The sequence below is a fragment of the Zosterops lateralis genome, assembly GCF_965231275.1.
Source record: "Zosterops lateralis genome assembly, chromosome: 25".
In the NCBI taxonomy this organism is placed as follows: domain Eukaryota; kingdom Metazoa; phylum Chordata; class Aves; order Passeriformes; family Zosteropidae; genus Zosterops; species Zosterops lateralis.
This window is the reverse complement of record NC_139785.1, coordinates 5,615,345-5,631,945: the sequence shown is the minus strand read 5'-3', so window position 1 is coordinate 5,631,945 and position 16,601 is coordinate 5,615,345. Positions and strand designations below refer to the sequence as shown.

The following is a 16,601-nucleotide window of genomic DNA, read 5'->3' as shown; positions in this document are numbered from 1 at the left end:
GTTGGCTCTTTGTGCTCCTCGTGGTGGGGACAAAACCGGCGTCGTTTCTGCAGAAGTTGCTCGGTGTTTTGGTCCTCAGTGCCTGCAGCACCCAAGACCTCAGGGCTGGCCACCTCCAGGGATGAAAATCAGTCTATCAGAGCTCTTTTAGCACTGGCAGAGCCTTATTTCTGCTCAGCCCATCTTTGTTTTTCCACTAAAACTGCTGAGATGGGCCTAGAAATCCCAGTCCCATAAAGGCCACATTCTTGACAGTTCCAAAATCACCTCTATGGATGGACTTTTCCTTCCTAAGCAGGAAAAAGTCTCATTTTGGAGCTTGTGGCTGTTCCCCACTTCACTCCCTCTGAGCCCAAATATAAAAAACCACATTTACACTCCAGGAAATATTATAATTAACCAGCCAGGCTGAAATGGGGGCACAGCCAACATCAGTGCTGTTTAATTCTTTTTTTTTTTCCTTTTTTTCTCCTCTTCAGAGCTGGATTTTACCAGTGACCCTCAGTGTTTACCCGTGAGGAGCTTTCAGCCCCCAGCAGGAGTGGAAAAGGACGGGGCAGGACGACGTTGACCTCCCTCCTCTGTGGACACACCAACAACAGGAACTCCCTGGATTCCTGGACTTATCTCGGTTCGACCTCTAAAAATCTGATTTATTTTTTGCCCCTTTTTTGGAGATGTTCAAACCTGCTGGGGGAAAACCCCTGGTCTGGCTCAGACATCATCCCAGGGGATATTCCCACCTAAATTTTCCTTCATTCCTCTTATTTTCCCCATCATCTTTCAGAAAAAAATAATGCATTAAGAGTGATTTGCCATCACTGAGAGTGCCAAAACACCTTTCCTAGTGCAGACCTTCATCCTTTGCTTAATATTTCTTATTTCATAATTTTCTATCAATATTCAAATATTTAATTTTTTGTTTTTCCAGGCTCTGATCCCTACCCAGTTTTTTGGGGCAGTGGGAAGACAATTCCAGGGCTCCCTGAGCACCTCCTAACAGTAAGGCTGCTTTGCTTTATATTAATTAATCAATTTTATCTATTAATTGTGCAATTATGTGCATTAATTGAGCAGGATGTGGTGAGTGGTGACCTTGGTGTGGCTTTATTTTGGAGGGATTTCTGCTGTTTTTCTGTTGTATTTAAATTGTTATCAACCCTCTTCCCTAAATGCAGCGAGCATTTCAGAGCAGAATTAATTTTATTTTTTTAAAAAAAGAAATCAGTCTGTGCAGGGAATCTTGTTTTAAAGCTCAAGTGTAGATAACATATTGTTAAGAGCCCTACAAGACATTAAGCAGCCTGGGAGGAAAACACAGATATATTTTTGTGAAAATACTCTGAAATATATCCTGTTATCACTGCAGAATTTTGGCACAGCCAGCAGCAGGGGTGCAGAGAAATGGTCACCAACTAAAAATAAATGAAATGCAGAGCTGGAGATAAGATAGAAACGAAACCAGGGGTTTCACAGTCCTTTAATCAAGCCTGGTCACTAAAATTAGGGCTTGACAGAGTGACAAATGTCGCTTGATCCGTGCCAAAACCAGGGCACCCTGCAGGTGACACAGAAAATAAAACTCTCTTGGCTCCTGCAGGAGCAGAGAGAAATCTTTGCTTGTTTAAAATGGGAGTGGCACCTTCAATTTGTGCAAGTATTCTGCAAAAAAAAAAAAAAGAAAAAAAAAAGCCTGATTTGTTCTTAAACTGGTTATATTTAGGTGGGGGTTTCTCAGGGAAATGGGGGGACAGACAGATAAAGGAATGAGATGCTGGACAGAAACTGCTCAAAGGGACTTGGGGGTCCTGGTTGATGGAAAATTGGATTTGAGTCAGGAATGGAGGGACAGACTTTTCCTGGGATTGTCTTGTCCTTTCCTGCCCTGAGCTGGGGTGGGACTCTCACCTGGACTCCTGGGGCAGTTTGGGGCATCACAGCAGCAACATTGGACTATTGAGAGGGATACTGGATTATTGAGAGGAGTATTGGACTATTGAGAGGAATATTGGACTATTGAGAGGAATAGTGGACTATTGAGAGGAATTTGGACTATTGATAGGAATATTGGACTATTGAGAGGGATATTGGACTATTGAGAGGAGTATTGGATTATTGATAGGAATATTAGACTATTGAGAGGAATATTGGACTATTGATAGGAATATTGGATTATTGATAGGAATATTAGACTATTGAGAGGAATTTTGACTATTGAGAGGAATATTGGATTATTGATAGGAATATTGGACTATTGAGAGGAATTTTGACTATTGAGAGGAATATTGGATTATTGATAGGAATATTGGACTATTGAGAGGAATTTTGACTATTGAGAGGAATTTGGACTATTAGAGAACATCCTAAGGAGGACAACAGAGAAGAGTCTTGAGTGAAAGCTCAAGGAGGAACATCTTGGAGGAGATTGAGGGATTTCAACTCATTTCAGTCTCCAATATCCTTGTGAGAGAAGAGGAGAGGCAAACACTGACCCTGCTCTGTGGTGCCCAGGGGCAGCACCCAAAGGAACGGCCTGAAGTCGTGCCAGGGCAGGATTAGGTGGGATATTAAAGAAAATTTTTCACTCAGAGGTTGTTTGAGCACAAGGAACAAGATCCCAGAGCAGTGGGCTTGGCCCCAAGGCTGGCACAGCTCAAGAAACATTTGGATAATTCTCTCAGGCATTTGATGATGGAGCTGTGAAGATTCTGGGGTTGGATTTGATGATCCTTGTGGATCTTTTCCAGCTCAGATGATTCTGTGAGCTCCTCACTGCCAGGGTGGCTTTGCAGGATGGAAATGTGGGTTCCTGACCCACGGAATTACCAGGTTGTGATGGAGAATAAAGAGCACAAGCCAAGGTTTGTGATGGAGAATAAAGAGCACAAGCCAAGGTTTGTGATGGAGAATAAAGAAAGAGCACAACCCAAGGTTTGACAACACAACGTGAGACTTTAAACTTTGGGTGTAAATTTTTCAGAGGTGATTGATCTCACAGAAAAACTGTTAAGACATTCATCAACTCTCTGTTTTTTACAACACAACCTGAATTTTTATTTTTTTTTTTATATTTTATGCCCAGCAAAAGGAATTTTCTGCATTTTTGGGGGTTCCTGAGCTACACTTCACTTCAAAGCTTCTTGATTTGCTGAAAAAAAAAATAAAAATAAATCCCAACTTGCTCTTTTGGGAACTTTTCTTTGGGCAGAGAGCTGGGCTGCACAAAAAAATTCAAATATTCTCAGGTTACTTTGAAGAAGCTTCTTTGATGTTTCCCTGTGTCAGTTTGTTTTGGAAGGTGCTTTAATGCTCTTTCCCCTATAAAAATAACACTTTTAAATGTACGTAGATATCTCAGCTCTCCACTTAAAAAAAAAAATGAGCAAAGTTGTTTAATGCTGCTGTTCAAGGTACATTAACCTGGTCTAGGAAAGCTCTGAGTGGCTCTTGCAGGTTTTATTCTCATGTTTATGTTGCTGAGATGTCCCTGGAGCTTTTCAGGGATGGGTTTTTTTTGGAGAGAGGAGAGAAATATTTAGGGGTAATTGTTGTTCTCATCAGAAACTCACTGGAGCATCTTTTCTGTGGAGCTGAGGTTGGGAGGAGGAGTTGGAATTAAATAAATACAAATAAGAAATAAATACAGGTAAATATGAAACAAACAAAAAAAAGTATTAAATAGCTGGGTGAAAACATTAATTAAATAAATGGTGGAAATTTCCTGGAATTCCAAACCAGTGTTTGGGAAGAGTTTTTTGTGGTGTTTCCTTCTTTGTTTTATCCCAGTGTTTATGTATTGACCGACTGCTTTTGTAAGAGAAAAATAGAAAAAGGGATTTGCTGTGATCTAGATTTGGTTCTACAGAAATATCAAATCACTCTCTGCTTTAACCCAGAATTGTAGCAGAAATAAAAACTCATTTTCTCCATTTTTTACCAGGCAATGACTAATAACAGGATACTGGGAGGGTGTTTTTAGTAAAATCAGCACCTTGACCAAGAGCAAAAGATGCTCCCAGTGCAAAAAAAAAAAAAAAAACAACAAAAAAACCACAACCCACCCCCCCTCAAACCCCCCCCCCCAAAACCAAACAAAAAAACCCCAAAACAAACAAAAAAACCCCAAAAAACCCAAAAAAACCACAAAAAATTCCAAATAAACCTCACAAAAACCCCCCCCCCCAAAAAAAACTCCTGGGAATTGGATTGAGGAAATTTGACTATGATACATTAAAAAAAAAAAAAAATATATATATATATATATATATATATATAACTATTTGATGGCACAGTGGTGTCTTTGTACAAATATTCCTGATTTCCCCAGATATTTTTTACATGAGCCTGTTTGGAAGCAACTTTGAACATGGAGGAATAGCCAAGAATGGGGAATGTCTTAAAAAATTGGATTTTTTTTCTGGTTTTGACCATTTAAAGCACCTTGGTTTGTTTTTAACAAACCCAGGGTGGCACAGAGGATTTCTGGTATTCATCTCTCAGGGTGAGTTTTGGTAAAAAAAGGCAAAAAAAGGTGAAGATTTGTTGATAGAAATGAGAATTGAAGAGAAAAGGGTGACTGTGAATTCTCTTTATGGCCCATCAAGGGTTGGCATCACCCTCTGGGGCTGAGCTTGTCCTTGTGGCTCTGAGTGAGATTTATCATCCTCCCCATCCCTCCTCTGCTCTATTTCTTCATTTGAACTCAGCTGGGTGGATAAATCATAAATTCCAACCTCTAAAAAAACCTGAGTGTGCAGTGGGGAGAGTGTGACTGACAAGGAATCTCTTCCTTAAAAAAAAATTCCCCTTTAAAAAAGACAATTTTGCTTTAATACAGAAAAATATCTTACATAGCTGGGGAAAAAAAAATATTCAAATATCTCTAATAATTTTGGTGCTGCAGGTGGAGAGGGAGGAAAGGAAGAAAAGTTGATTTTTTGATTTTTTTCTGTTCAATCCTCCGTTATCAATTCTATATTGAATAATAATAAATATTGAATAATAATGTAAAATTGAATAATAATATTTTGTTTTGAAAATAGTGATGTAGAGTCCAAAAAAAAAAAAAGGATTTATTTTTTTTTTATTCAGCCCCAAATTCTGACCAGCCCTAACCATTCTAATATTGTTTTATTAATCAGGGAGGACGGAATGACTGACAATACTTTGGTTTTTTAAAGTGTTTTAAGAAAAAAAAAACCACACAACTTTTCAATTTACTCTTTAATTATTTTTACTTGAATAAAGATGTAAAATATTGCTGGCAAAAAAAAAAAAAAAAACAAAAAAAAAAACAAACCCAGCCTATAAATCTGAGAGTTTTTTAGATGGGCACAAACTCTTGGGGAAAAATAACATTCCCAACCTAATGGCAACATTTCAGTGAGAGCTGAAATAATTTTATTTCATAAGGAAATTTCGGGACACTTTGATTTCCAGTCACTGCCAAAATCTGAAGTGCTGCTGCTGCTGCTGGAAATGGAAGAGACTTTTATGGGGTTTTTATTGCTCAACATTTCTGATTTCTGTGCAAATCTCCCTGGAATTGGCTGAAATTCCTGCTCTCCTTGTGCTGCAGATCCCCAGAATTCGCTCTTCACCCAAGTTTTGAGCAATTTTTAAGGAGTTGGCAGGGGTTTGGTGATGCTTTTATGACAATATTTGGATGCCCAAAGTCAAAGAGCTCAGGCAGAAAAATTGATTTAAAAGTGGAGAAAGGGAAGGGAAGGGAAGGGAAGGGAAGGGAAGGGAAGGGAAGGGAAGGGAAGGGAAGGGAAGGGAAGGAAAGGAAAGGAAAGGAAAGGAAAGGAAAGGAAAGGAAAGGAAAGGGAAAGGAAAGGAAAGGAAAGGAAAGGAAAGGAAAGGAAAGGAAAGGAAAGGAAAGGAAAGGAAAGGAAAGGAAAGGAAAGGAAAGGAAAGGAAAGGAAAGGAAAGGAAAGGAAAGGAAAGGAAAGGAAAGGAAAGGAAAGGAGGAAGGAAGAAAAAGAAAGGAAGGAAAGAAGGAAGGAAGGAAAGAAAGAAAGAAAGAAAGAAAGAAAGAAAGAAAGAAAGAAAGAAAGAAAGAAAGAAAGAAAGAGAAAGAAAGAAAAAGAAAAGATTAATGTATAGAACAAAAAATATAAAAAATACAGAAGGATTAATGCAAAATAATGTCAGATTTCAGCCTTTCCCTGCCCTGGCTGCTGATCAATCCCTGGGGCTCAGAGCTCTGCTCTGTTCTCACATTCATGGCTGGGGCTCCAGTGAAACACCTGTCCAGAGACTTTCCTGGATATTTACAGTGCCACAATGCATTTATTTCCCCCCAAAATAAATATTCTGCAATTGGCCACAGCTCTTTCCCACTTTTATCCACTATTTTTTTTATTTAATTTTTTATTTCCTCCACATTTAGCTGTCACTCCTATTCTCCAATCAAATCAGCACCCACTAAACCTCAATAAATGGCTCGATTTGAGCAGCTTTGATAGATTATTCAGCAATTAAATTGGGCTCTGGGCTGCCACCTTCTGGGAACAGCCTCACCCAAAAATCTCAGGAAATTCTGCTGCTTGTAGGATCCCTCTTGGCCCAAACAATAAATCCCAGGCAGGGTATTTTTTTCCCCCAAAAAATACCAATATATTTTTATTTTAGTTCTCCACACAGTGTAAAATTCTGCTTTTCCCCAGCTGAACCTGTTTCTGATGGGGAATTTTTCCCCCCCTGAGGACACAGATATTTGTGCTCCTGCAGCTCTGAGCTGAGTTTTGTCATTGGACATCAAAGATTTGAAGCTGTGAGTTCACTCAGGAGCAGATCATTTCCCCTCCTGCTATTTTGCTGTCGGGGAGGGAAAAAAAAGATGAAAAAGCAGGATTTTAATCCCATAAATGCAATATCCTCCCTGACAGAGGTTTGTGTCGTGCAGGAACCCTGATCCACCTTCACAATGGATTTGGGATTTGGGGTGTGATTTTTTAACATTCAATTCACGGGTTATTCCAAATTTGTGCAAAGTGTAAAAGGGAATAACCTCATTTATTAATGCAAAATAAAAAAGGAGTTGTTGATGCTCATCCCATCCACACAACACTTGGTTTTGCATTTTGGATTTGGTGCATTTGTGATCTGAGTGCCTGGCAAAGCCTGGAGCCTCCAGAAAATCAGAATATTTCCCCAAAAAAACTCACAGAGAGGACTAAATTTTTCCCAAATGTGCCTCATTTTTGGCTGAGCTCATTCCTTTTCCTTCCCTGTCACCATTTCTTGGTGGAAGATATTGCTGACACTGATTTTTGTTCTTTTACAAAATCAGGGGACTTCACACAACTTTCTGCATTTCCTCATGGGATGGAGCCGTGGCTCTTCTCCAGGTGGGATAACCACATCCCTTGGGGAGATGTCACCTCTGACAAAAATGAGGAATTGCAAGAAGAAATTCACCTTTGGAGGACCCAGGAAGATTTTCTGGGGGGCTTTTTGAGTTGGCCCAAACCAGAACTCTGAGCCACAGGGAGGACAGGATGGAGTTTTTTAATTTTTTCCTTTTCTGGTGCCTCTCTTTTTTCTCCATCTCTTTTGGACCTGAATAATAATAAAAAATTAGTCTGTTTTTCTGCCAGATAACTGGATTTTGGAGGAAGCAGCAACTTCCAGAGGGGTTGGAGTTGGTGTGAGAACCATCTTAGTTTATGGGGTGTGCAAAATCCAGATTTGCTCCCCTGGTTCAGATAATTTCTGTGCATTTAATCAATATGGGCTCAGTCACATCAAAATAGGAGACAGCAAAACATGGGAATGTGTTAAAAAAATTAATAAATAAATATATTAAATGTGTTGGTGAATCTCAAATGTCCCTTCTGAAACTGAGTGTGAGGATGTGACTCTGTGATGGCCAAAGGCAAAGGGACTCATCATTTTGGGAGGGTTTAGTTGTGTAATTTAAAAAAAGACATGTTTTTTTTTTGTATTTATGGTTTGTCTTTCTGCTTCCAGAAAAGAGGAATAGCTGGAAAGGGGGTGGAAATCCCCATTTAGGGACTGGGGTGAGGTGTGAGGAGTGGAAAGAAAATGCCCTGGACTCACTGGGGAAAAAATATCCTGAGTTTCACTGATGGCAGCACCATCTCCAAGAGCTCTGCAGTGAAGATCTCCCTGCAGTGACCTGCTGCTCTTCCCCCCCAATGCATTCCTTACCCAAAATCACAAAAAATCATCAAATAAATCACAATAAGGGTCATCAAACCACCTTGAGTTTCCTCCAGGGGCTGTGACAGAGCGTGGGGATTGTGTCAGGAATGTCACCTCTCCTCTCTGTTGGGAAAGATGGGACAGGAAGGGCTTGTGGATATGATTGTCTGGTGAGAAATACTGGAGATGTAAAACCTGTGAGGGAAATAGAAATGAAGGGCAGCTCTGAGATGTGATCATGGCAGGCAGGAAGACGGGGATGAGCTGGAGATGGGTGGAAGGACAGAAAACAAAAGGAGCCAAGGGTGCAGCCCCTCTCCACCCTGCCAAGGCATCAGGGAAAAGGTGGATAAGAAAAGTCTCTTTAGAGTTTAGAATACAGGATGAATATAGAATATAGGATATAGGATATAGAATACAGGATATAGAATATAGGATATAGAATATGGAATACAGAATATAGAACATAGAATATAGAATATAGAACATAAAATATAGAATATAGAATATAGGATGAATATAGAATATAGAATATAGGATATAGGATATAGAATACAGGATATAGAATATAGGATATAGAATATAGAATATAGAACATAGAACATAGAACATAGAACATAGAATATAGAATATAGAATATAGAATATGGGATATAGGATATAGGACATAGAATATAGAATATAGAATACAGGATGATGTGGTGATAGAGCAGTTCTCATGGGCTGCAGGCAAAGTCTGTAGGGTTTGTATCTTGCACTGGTTGGTCACTGTAAATTAGAATATTCAACACAAAAGGAGATGGAATGGATTGGAACAAGGGCCTCAGTCTCTGACCCCTGCACTCTCTTACCTCTCTTACCCCTCTCAGCTCTTTTACCTCCCTCACCTCACACCCTCTCTCTCTCCCTCTCTCTTTGGGGTTCCCTCCAGCCCAGGCTGTGGCTGAAGGCAAAGCCCTTTTTCCCCACCACCCTGCAATAAACCCCCGTGTGTCTAGAATATCTCAGCTCTGCAGAGTTCCCTCTCCCTGCCCTCCATGGATGCTCCTACACCTTTCATTTTTCCTTTCCCTTTCTGTGGGGATTTTTTCCTGAAAGGGAAGAGATCCCAGATAATCCATCAGCTCCTTGTGCTGCCCCCAGGTTCTCGATGTGAGTCCCAAGCAGGATGCACCATGTGTCCCCGGCCCCGGCTCTGACCATGATGGCCACGCAGACTGTGCCTCCTCCTCCTCCCTACCAGGACCCCCCACAGGTGAGTGTCCCCCAGACCCCCAGACCCCCCACAGGTGAGTGTCCCCCAGACCCCCCAGGACCCCCCACAGGTGAGTGTCCCCCAGGACCCCCCACAGGTGAGTGTCCCCCAGGACCCCCCACAGGTGAGTGTCCCCCAGACCCCCCACAGGTGAGTGTCCCCCAGGACCCCCCACAGGTGAGTGTCCCCCAGACCCCCCAGAGGTGAGTGTCCCCCAGACCCCCCAACTCCTGCATTGCTTTCCCTGGTGTTGTGGTTTGAAAGCAAAACCAGAAAACTCCAAACCAAACCCAAAAAAAGGAAAAAAAAAAAAAAAAAAAAAAAGAAAAGGAAAAAAAAGAGAAAAAAAACCCCAGAAAACTCCAAACCAAACCCAAAAATAAGGAAAGAAAAAAGGAAAGAAAAAAGACAAAGAAAAAAACCCCCAAAACCCCAGAAAACCACAAACCAAACCCAAAAAAAGGAAAAAAAAAAAAAAAAGAAAAGGAAAAAAAAGAGGAAAAAAAACACCCCAAAACCACAGAAAACCCCAAACCAAACCCAAAAAAAAGGAAAAAAAAGGAAAGAAAAAAAAAAGGAAAAAAAAAACCCCCAATCCCCCAGAAAACTCCAAACCAAACCCAAGAAAAGGAAAAAAAAGAAAAAAAGAGACAAAAAAACCCCCCAAAACCCCAGAAAACCCCAGAAAACCCCAGAAAACCACAAACCAAACCAAACTAAAATGTATATATATTTTACATATATATATATATATATAAAACTCACAAAAGAAAAAAACAAACAAAAAACCCCAAAAACCCCCAAAACCCCCCAAAAAACCCACACAAAAAACCAAAACAAAACAAAAAAAAAAAACCCACAAAAAATCCACTAAAAGCCCCAAACTCCCACGCTCATCCTCTCCAAACTCAAATAAATAAATTGATTTTCCACCCGTATCTCCTCTCTCCTCATTTCCCCGGGTGGGAAAAGGTCACTTTTCCCCGAACAACCCTCGGTGGGATTTTATTTCTCCTGTGTCATCGTTTCCTCATTCACTGCTCTGTTTTCAGCTGGACTTTTTCTTTTTTTATTCCCAAATTTTTATTTTTTTATTTATTTTACACAGCGGGGGAGCCACGGCACAGTTTGAGTCCTTAATGGGCAATTTAAGGGAGTTTTAAAATAGTTGATATTTTCTGTATCATCCTTTGGAGATGGTTCTTTTTCTCTTCCTCTTTTTTGTTTTAATATATTGAATTTTTGGGGTTGTTGACCAAATCTTGCCCATTTTATTTTATTTTATTTTATTTTATTTTATTTTATTTTATTTTATTTTTATTTTTATTTTTTATTTTTTAATTTAATTTAATTTTATTTTTTCTTTTTTTCTTTTATTTAATTTTATTTATTTTTATTTTATTTAATTACTTTTTATTTTATTTTATTTATTTTTATTTTTATTTATTTATTTATTTTATTTATTTTTCTTTATTTTATTTTATTTTATTTTATTTTATTTTTATTTTTTAATTTTTAATTTTTAATTTTTTATTTTATTTATTTTATTTATTTATTTTATTTCATTTATTTATTTATTTATTTTATTTTATTTTATTTTTTATTTTTATCTTATCAAAGAGTTTTTTTCTCTCTCTCTGTGTTGAGTGGGTTTGGAGGAAAAGCTGCAGCCAGGAATTGATTTTTTTATTTTTTTTTTCTTATTTTTTTACTCATTTGCAGCTGCTGTGAACTTTTCACCTGAAAATTTGGGATTTCCTGGGGTTGGAGAAGCAAATCACACAAATTTATTGGAAAAAAAAAATCACACAAATTTATTGGGAAAAAAAAAGTGGGAAAAAAATTTAAAAAAAAGGAAAAATTATTGATTATTAAAGGTTGTGCTTTTTATTTTCCTTTTTTTCCTTTTCCTGCAACTATTTTTGATCCTTTTCCAGGGAGGAAAAAAAACCCCAAACTTGTGTTTTTTTAATCAAAATTTACAACTTTTACCCCAAAATTCTTCCTCTTATTTCCCATTTTCCCACTTTATTTTTTATTTTTTTCCCACTTTATTTTTTTATTTTTTTCCCCACCTGCTCCCAAAAAAAATCTCATTTTTGGCTCCACTTTTTTGCTTTTCTCCTTCTTCAGCTGCAAATTCCCCCATCCCAGAGTCCTCTCACCTCTTTTTCCATTTTCTTGGAATTATTTTTATTTTTTATTCTTTTCTTTAGTCCAAGGTGAGGTAATGCCTTCAGAGCTGCCCCAAAGGAGATTTTTCTCTTTTTTATTTATTTTTTTTTTTAGGTAACAGCTCAATTAGTTGCAGACTTGGCTGGAAATAACTTGGCAGGATGGAAAATAAAAAAAAAAAAAAAAAAAAAGGTTTTGGAATTTTGGGAAATAAGTGTGATGAGAGGGGGAATAAAAAGGAGGAAAGTTTGGGGTAAAAAAGCCATTTTTTCCTTGAATAAATGAATTTTTTTATGGAGAAAATAGGGAGAAAAAAGGGGAAAAAGGGAATAAAGGTGAGGAGAAAAAAAGGGGAAAAGTTTGGGGGAAAAAAATAAAATTCCCTAAATAAATTAATTTTTTCATGGAGAAAACAGGGAGAAAAAAGGGGAAAAAGGGAATAAAGGTGAGGAGAAAAAAAGGGGAAAAGTTGGGGGAAAAATAATAAAATTCCCTGAATAAATGAATTTTTTTATGGAGAAAAAAGGGGGAAAGGGAATAAGGATGAGGAGAAAAAAAGGGGAAAGGTTGGGGAAAAAAAGCCATTTTTTCCTTGAATAAATGAATTTTTCCATGGAGAAAACAGGGAGAAAAAAGGGGGAAAGGGAATAAGGGTGAGGAGAAAAAACGGGAAAGGTTGGGGAAAAAAAAATAAAATTCCCTGAATAAATGAATTTTTCCATGGAGAAAACAGGGAGAAAAAAGGGGGAAAGGGAATAAGGGTGAGGAGAAAAAAGGGGAAAGGTTGGGGAAAAAAAGCCATTTTTTCCTTGAATAAATGAATTTTTTCATGGAGAAAAAAGGGGGAAAAGGGAATTAAGGTGAGGAAATATTCAATGATGTGATTGGAACATCCCAAAATCTGCTCCAATTTGGATTTAAATGGAAAATGAGGGAGAAAAAGGTGAAATTTCAACTGCTGGGACCTGAAACCTGAATTTGACTCATTTTTTTCAGCACAAGGGAAGAGGGACAGAAATTGAACCTGTTGGGAGAGAGTTGGAAATGAAATGAATTTGCAGGTGCTGGAGCCCAACTTTGGAGTTATGAACAATAAAGGAGATTGAAAAGGGAAATAAAAAAATAAAAAAAGGGGAAAAAAAAGCGGCAGGAAAAGGTCAGGCAGGAGATATTAAAGACAAATATTTTAAAAGGAAAAAATATCGTCGTTTGGGTCCAGCTTGGGTTTATATATTTGTCTATATTTTATTTTTATATTTAATATAAATATATAATATATAAATATATTATATGTAATATATATTAAATTTAAATATATATATTATATGTAATATATATTAAATTTATATATATATAATATGTAATATATATTAAATTTAAATATATATATTTAAATGTAATATATTAAATTCTATATATTTATATATAAATAGACATATATGTATATAAATTTATACTAATTTATGACAAGATAATTTATGTATATGAATGTTTTTATTTATTAATAATCACAAATAGATTTAAAGGCACGTTAGACAAAGAAATAAAAAAATATGTGTAAAGCCCATTATCTGTATGAACACAGAAATAAATATGAAAGTGTGTCAGGCAAGTAAATAATATTTATTTATTTATAATTATATATAGATAATATTATATATATAAAATACATTTATAATATTTATTTATATATTTATTATTTATATCAAACCACAGGAAGAAACATTATATAGACATAGATAATATATAATTATCTATAGATACAGAAATAATTGTATTAGACAAATAAATAAATTAAATTTATAACATTTAGCAAGACCCAGAACTTCCTTTTGCTCCGTGCCTTGAGGGAGGATTGAACATTTACGGGTAAAAATAGGCAAATACTAATTTTTTCACAAATTTCACCAGAGAGGCAGCAAAACCAACCACTTTGCAATAATTTTCCACTGAAATTTTTAATTTTCCACTGAAATTTTTAATTTTCCACTGGGATTTTTAATTTTCCACTGGATTTGAGGTGCTGCTGATGCGTTTGAACCTCAATTATTGGAAATTTTCCCTGAAATTTTATTTTTTTTAAAGGAATCTTGCGACGATAACGCAAAGACCATTTTGGTCTGACAGCATTTAATAGTCTTCATGTCTGACAGCAAAATTCAAATTTTTTTTTTAAGGATTTCATTGTTTTAAGTAAAAACTGCCCCTAAATTGGTGTTAGTCTGGACCAGAATTTTGGGGTATTTCTGGAGCAATGACACAAACACATCTCCCATCTTCAATATTCCTATTTACCTAAAAATCATTGCTGTTTTTAAAATAAAACACAATATTTATTGTCAGGGTGATTTATTTCCCATTGGGTGATTTGAGCACCAAAAAAAGTTTGATTTTTTTTTTTGGCTGTTTCCTCACAGCTCTGAGGTGACTCATTGCTGAGCTGGAAAAATAAAAGAGGTTTAGTTAATTTTGAGGATAAAATTGCAAATGAGAGTGTCTAGACAGTAATACCTGCCTGGAAAGGGCTCTTGGCAAACGGCGGGGTTGAGGTTGATTTAATAATCCGCGACTCGTGTGAAACGGCCCGTCCTGAATTACCCCGCGCAATAAAGATGGTGGTGAAAAGTGGGGAAAAAATGGGGGAAAATGGGGTAAAAATCTCAAAACTTTTTGTTTCTAACCAAAGATAAAATACCTGTGTTGTGTTGGTGTTGTACCACCAGAGCGTTGCATCCCCAACTCTCAAAACTCCGCGCGCAACGCCGTAAACTCACCTAAAACTCACGCCAAACCCTTTATTTATTTTTTTAAATATTTTATTTTAAATTTGATTTTATATTCTTTTTTTTTCATCTTTTCTTTTTTTTCCCCCAGATGACAGCCACAGCCCAGCAGCCCAGCAAAGCCCAGCCCGTGCACCTCACCACGCCGGCGGCGGGCGCCAACGCCGCGGTGCCGGCGGCGGGCGGAGACCCCCAGGCCCAGCTGGAGGCCGACAAGAGGGCTGTCTACAGGTGAGCCTGGGATGATTGCATTCATTAATTAATGCCTTTTAATCAATGGCCTCGTTGTTGTAATGTAGGGTTACGGCGTGAGTTTGGTGATGTATTTTAATTAATGCGTCGTCGGTTTGGTGATGCGTTAATTGATGCGTCGTCGGTTTGGTGATGCGTTAATTGACGCGTCGGTTGTTGGGTTGGTTGATTGGTTGATGCATTCGTTATTATTTTTATTATTTTTATTGTTATGTATTATTAATCTGCTGTTCTTCTAATGGATTAATTAGCGCACGGGAAGGGGGGAATTTGCAATTAGCTCGTTTTTAGCAATAATAGCCGTTGGTTATAGCGGGTGGTGATGGGGCGCCTTCGCGGACTTTGTTCTGCAGCATCTCTGTCTCTTGAAAATAGTCAAAAAAATATTCAAAAAGCCCCAAATTAACCTTTTTTTGGGGGAAAAGTCGAGTGATTTGGGGCTGAACAAGGAGTGGAGTCACATATGAACCTGAAATGTGCAGTTCTTGCATCTGTACAGGATGTGGGCAGTGATGGGCAAGGGATGGTTGGATAATATAATATAATATAATATAATATAATATAATATAATATAATATAATATAATATAATATAATACAATATAATATAATACAATACAATATAATACAATATAATATAATATAATATAATATAATATAATACAATACAATACAATATAATACAATACAATATAATATAATATAATATAATATAATATAATACTATATAAGATAATATAATATTATATTATATAATACAATATAATATAATATAATACAATACAATACAATACAGTATAATATAATACAATACAATACAATACAATACAATATAATATAATATAATACAATACAATACAATATAATACAATACAATACAATACAATATAATATAATATAATATAATATAATATAATATAATATAATATAATATATACACTATAATTTATATATTATATTATATTATATGTAATATATAATATAAAATAACATATTCTATTTTAATATATGCAGCAATGTTATTGTATAACCACTATAAGTAATATGCTAATTATGTAAATAGTGTAATTATATAAGTAACACATAATTATACAAGTGATATGGAGTAATTTACAATATTGCAACGTAGAGCAATGATGGAAGAGTAACAATATTTTAATATAATTAGGATTAAAGTTTAAAGGTTTAGGATTAACCTGTCAATGACCAGGAATGGGGGGACTTGTGAACCAAAAAATTGCAACTTGGACTTGACAGAATTTAAATATTTTTCCTCCAAATATTCAAATGTTCTAAGGCTGAAAGGTCTGAAAAGGTGGATGAAGGTGTGGAATAAACTCACTTTTCCCCAGGAAAACACAAAGGATTATTGGCTGCAGGTTTCCCAGTGATGGAAATCATTTCCTCAAACCAAAAGAAGCCATTTGAAGACAAAACCACCTTCTTTTTGCCCTTCCATGAGGAGTTCTGCAACATTTGGGGGATAAAGGGAAAAAACCCAATCCTCCCTCCTTGGAGTTTTCACAAATTTAATTGGAAGGTCAAAAAATATGAAAAAAAACCACTTTATGGGAATTATTCCCCCTAGAAATTTGTTGTGTGCCCAAACTTGGATCCTTACCCAAAACAACCCCACAAATACATTTTCCTATAAAACAAACATAATATTTACACAACACATTATATATTTACATCAAATTAACCTCTTTTTTTGCTGAAAAAAATAAATGGTGATTAAAATAAATAGTACACGTGTCATTAGGCATCAAGGATTTTTTTTTTAGCCCTTCTAAGTCCATTTCCCTCTGCCCAAAACAATGGATTTTTTTTTGTTAATTTTCAATAATTACACCCAGGCAGAAGGTTGGGAGCGTCGGTCCATCAAGCTGGAAAGGGAAAATTGCTGGGAAAAATAAAAAAAAGCGATGGACAAGTCACCCCGCTGAGTTTTATGCCCCAGCAGGAG

General features: G+C 36.5%; 1 protein-coding gene across 1 annotated transcript in view; it reads left to right on the top strand.

Annotated features, from left to right (window-relative positions):
* Positions 1–16,601, top strand: part of PKNOX2 (PBX/knotted 1 homeobox 2) — a 92,074-nt gene that overhangs the window by 52,621 nt on the left and 22,852 nt on the right. The window contains exons 3-6 of the mRNA XM_083878124.1: positions 480–631; positions 932–1,002; positions 9,315–9,426; positions 14,476–14,615. Of these exons, the coding sequence (XP_083734250.1) occupies positions 9,340–9,426; positions 14,476–14,615 (227 nt within the window). The 5' untranslated portion in view covers positions 480–631; positions 932–1,002; positions 9,315–9,339. The remainder of the gene's footprint in view (positions 1–479; positions 632–931; positions 1,003–9,314; positions 9,427–14,475; positions 14,616–16,601) is intronic.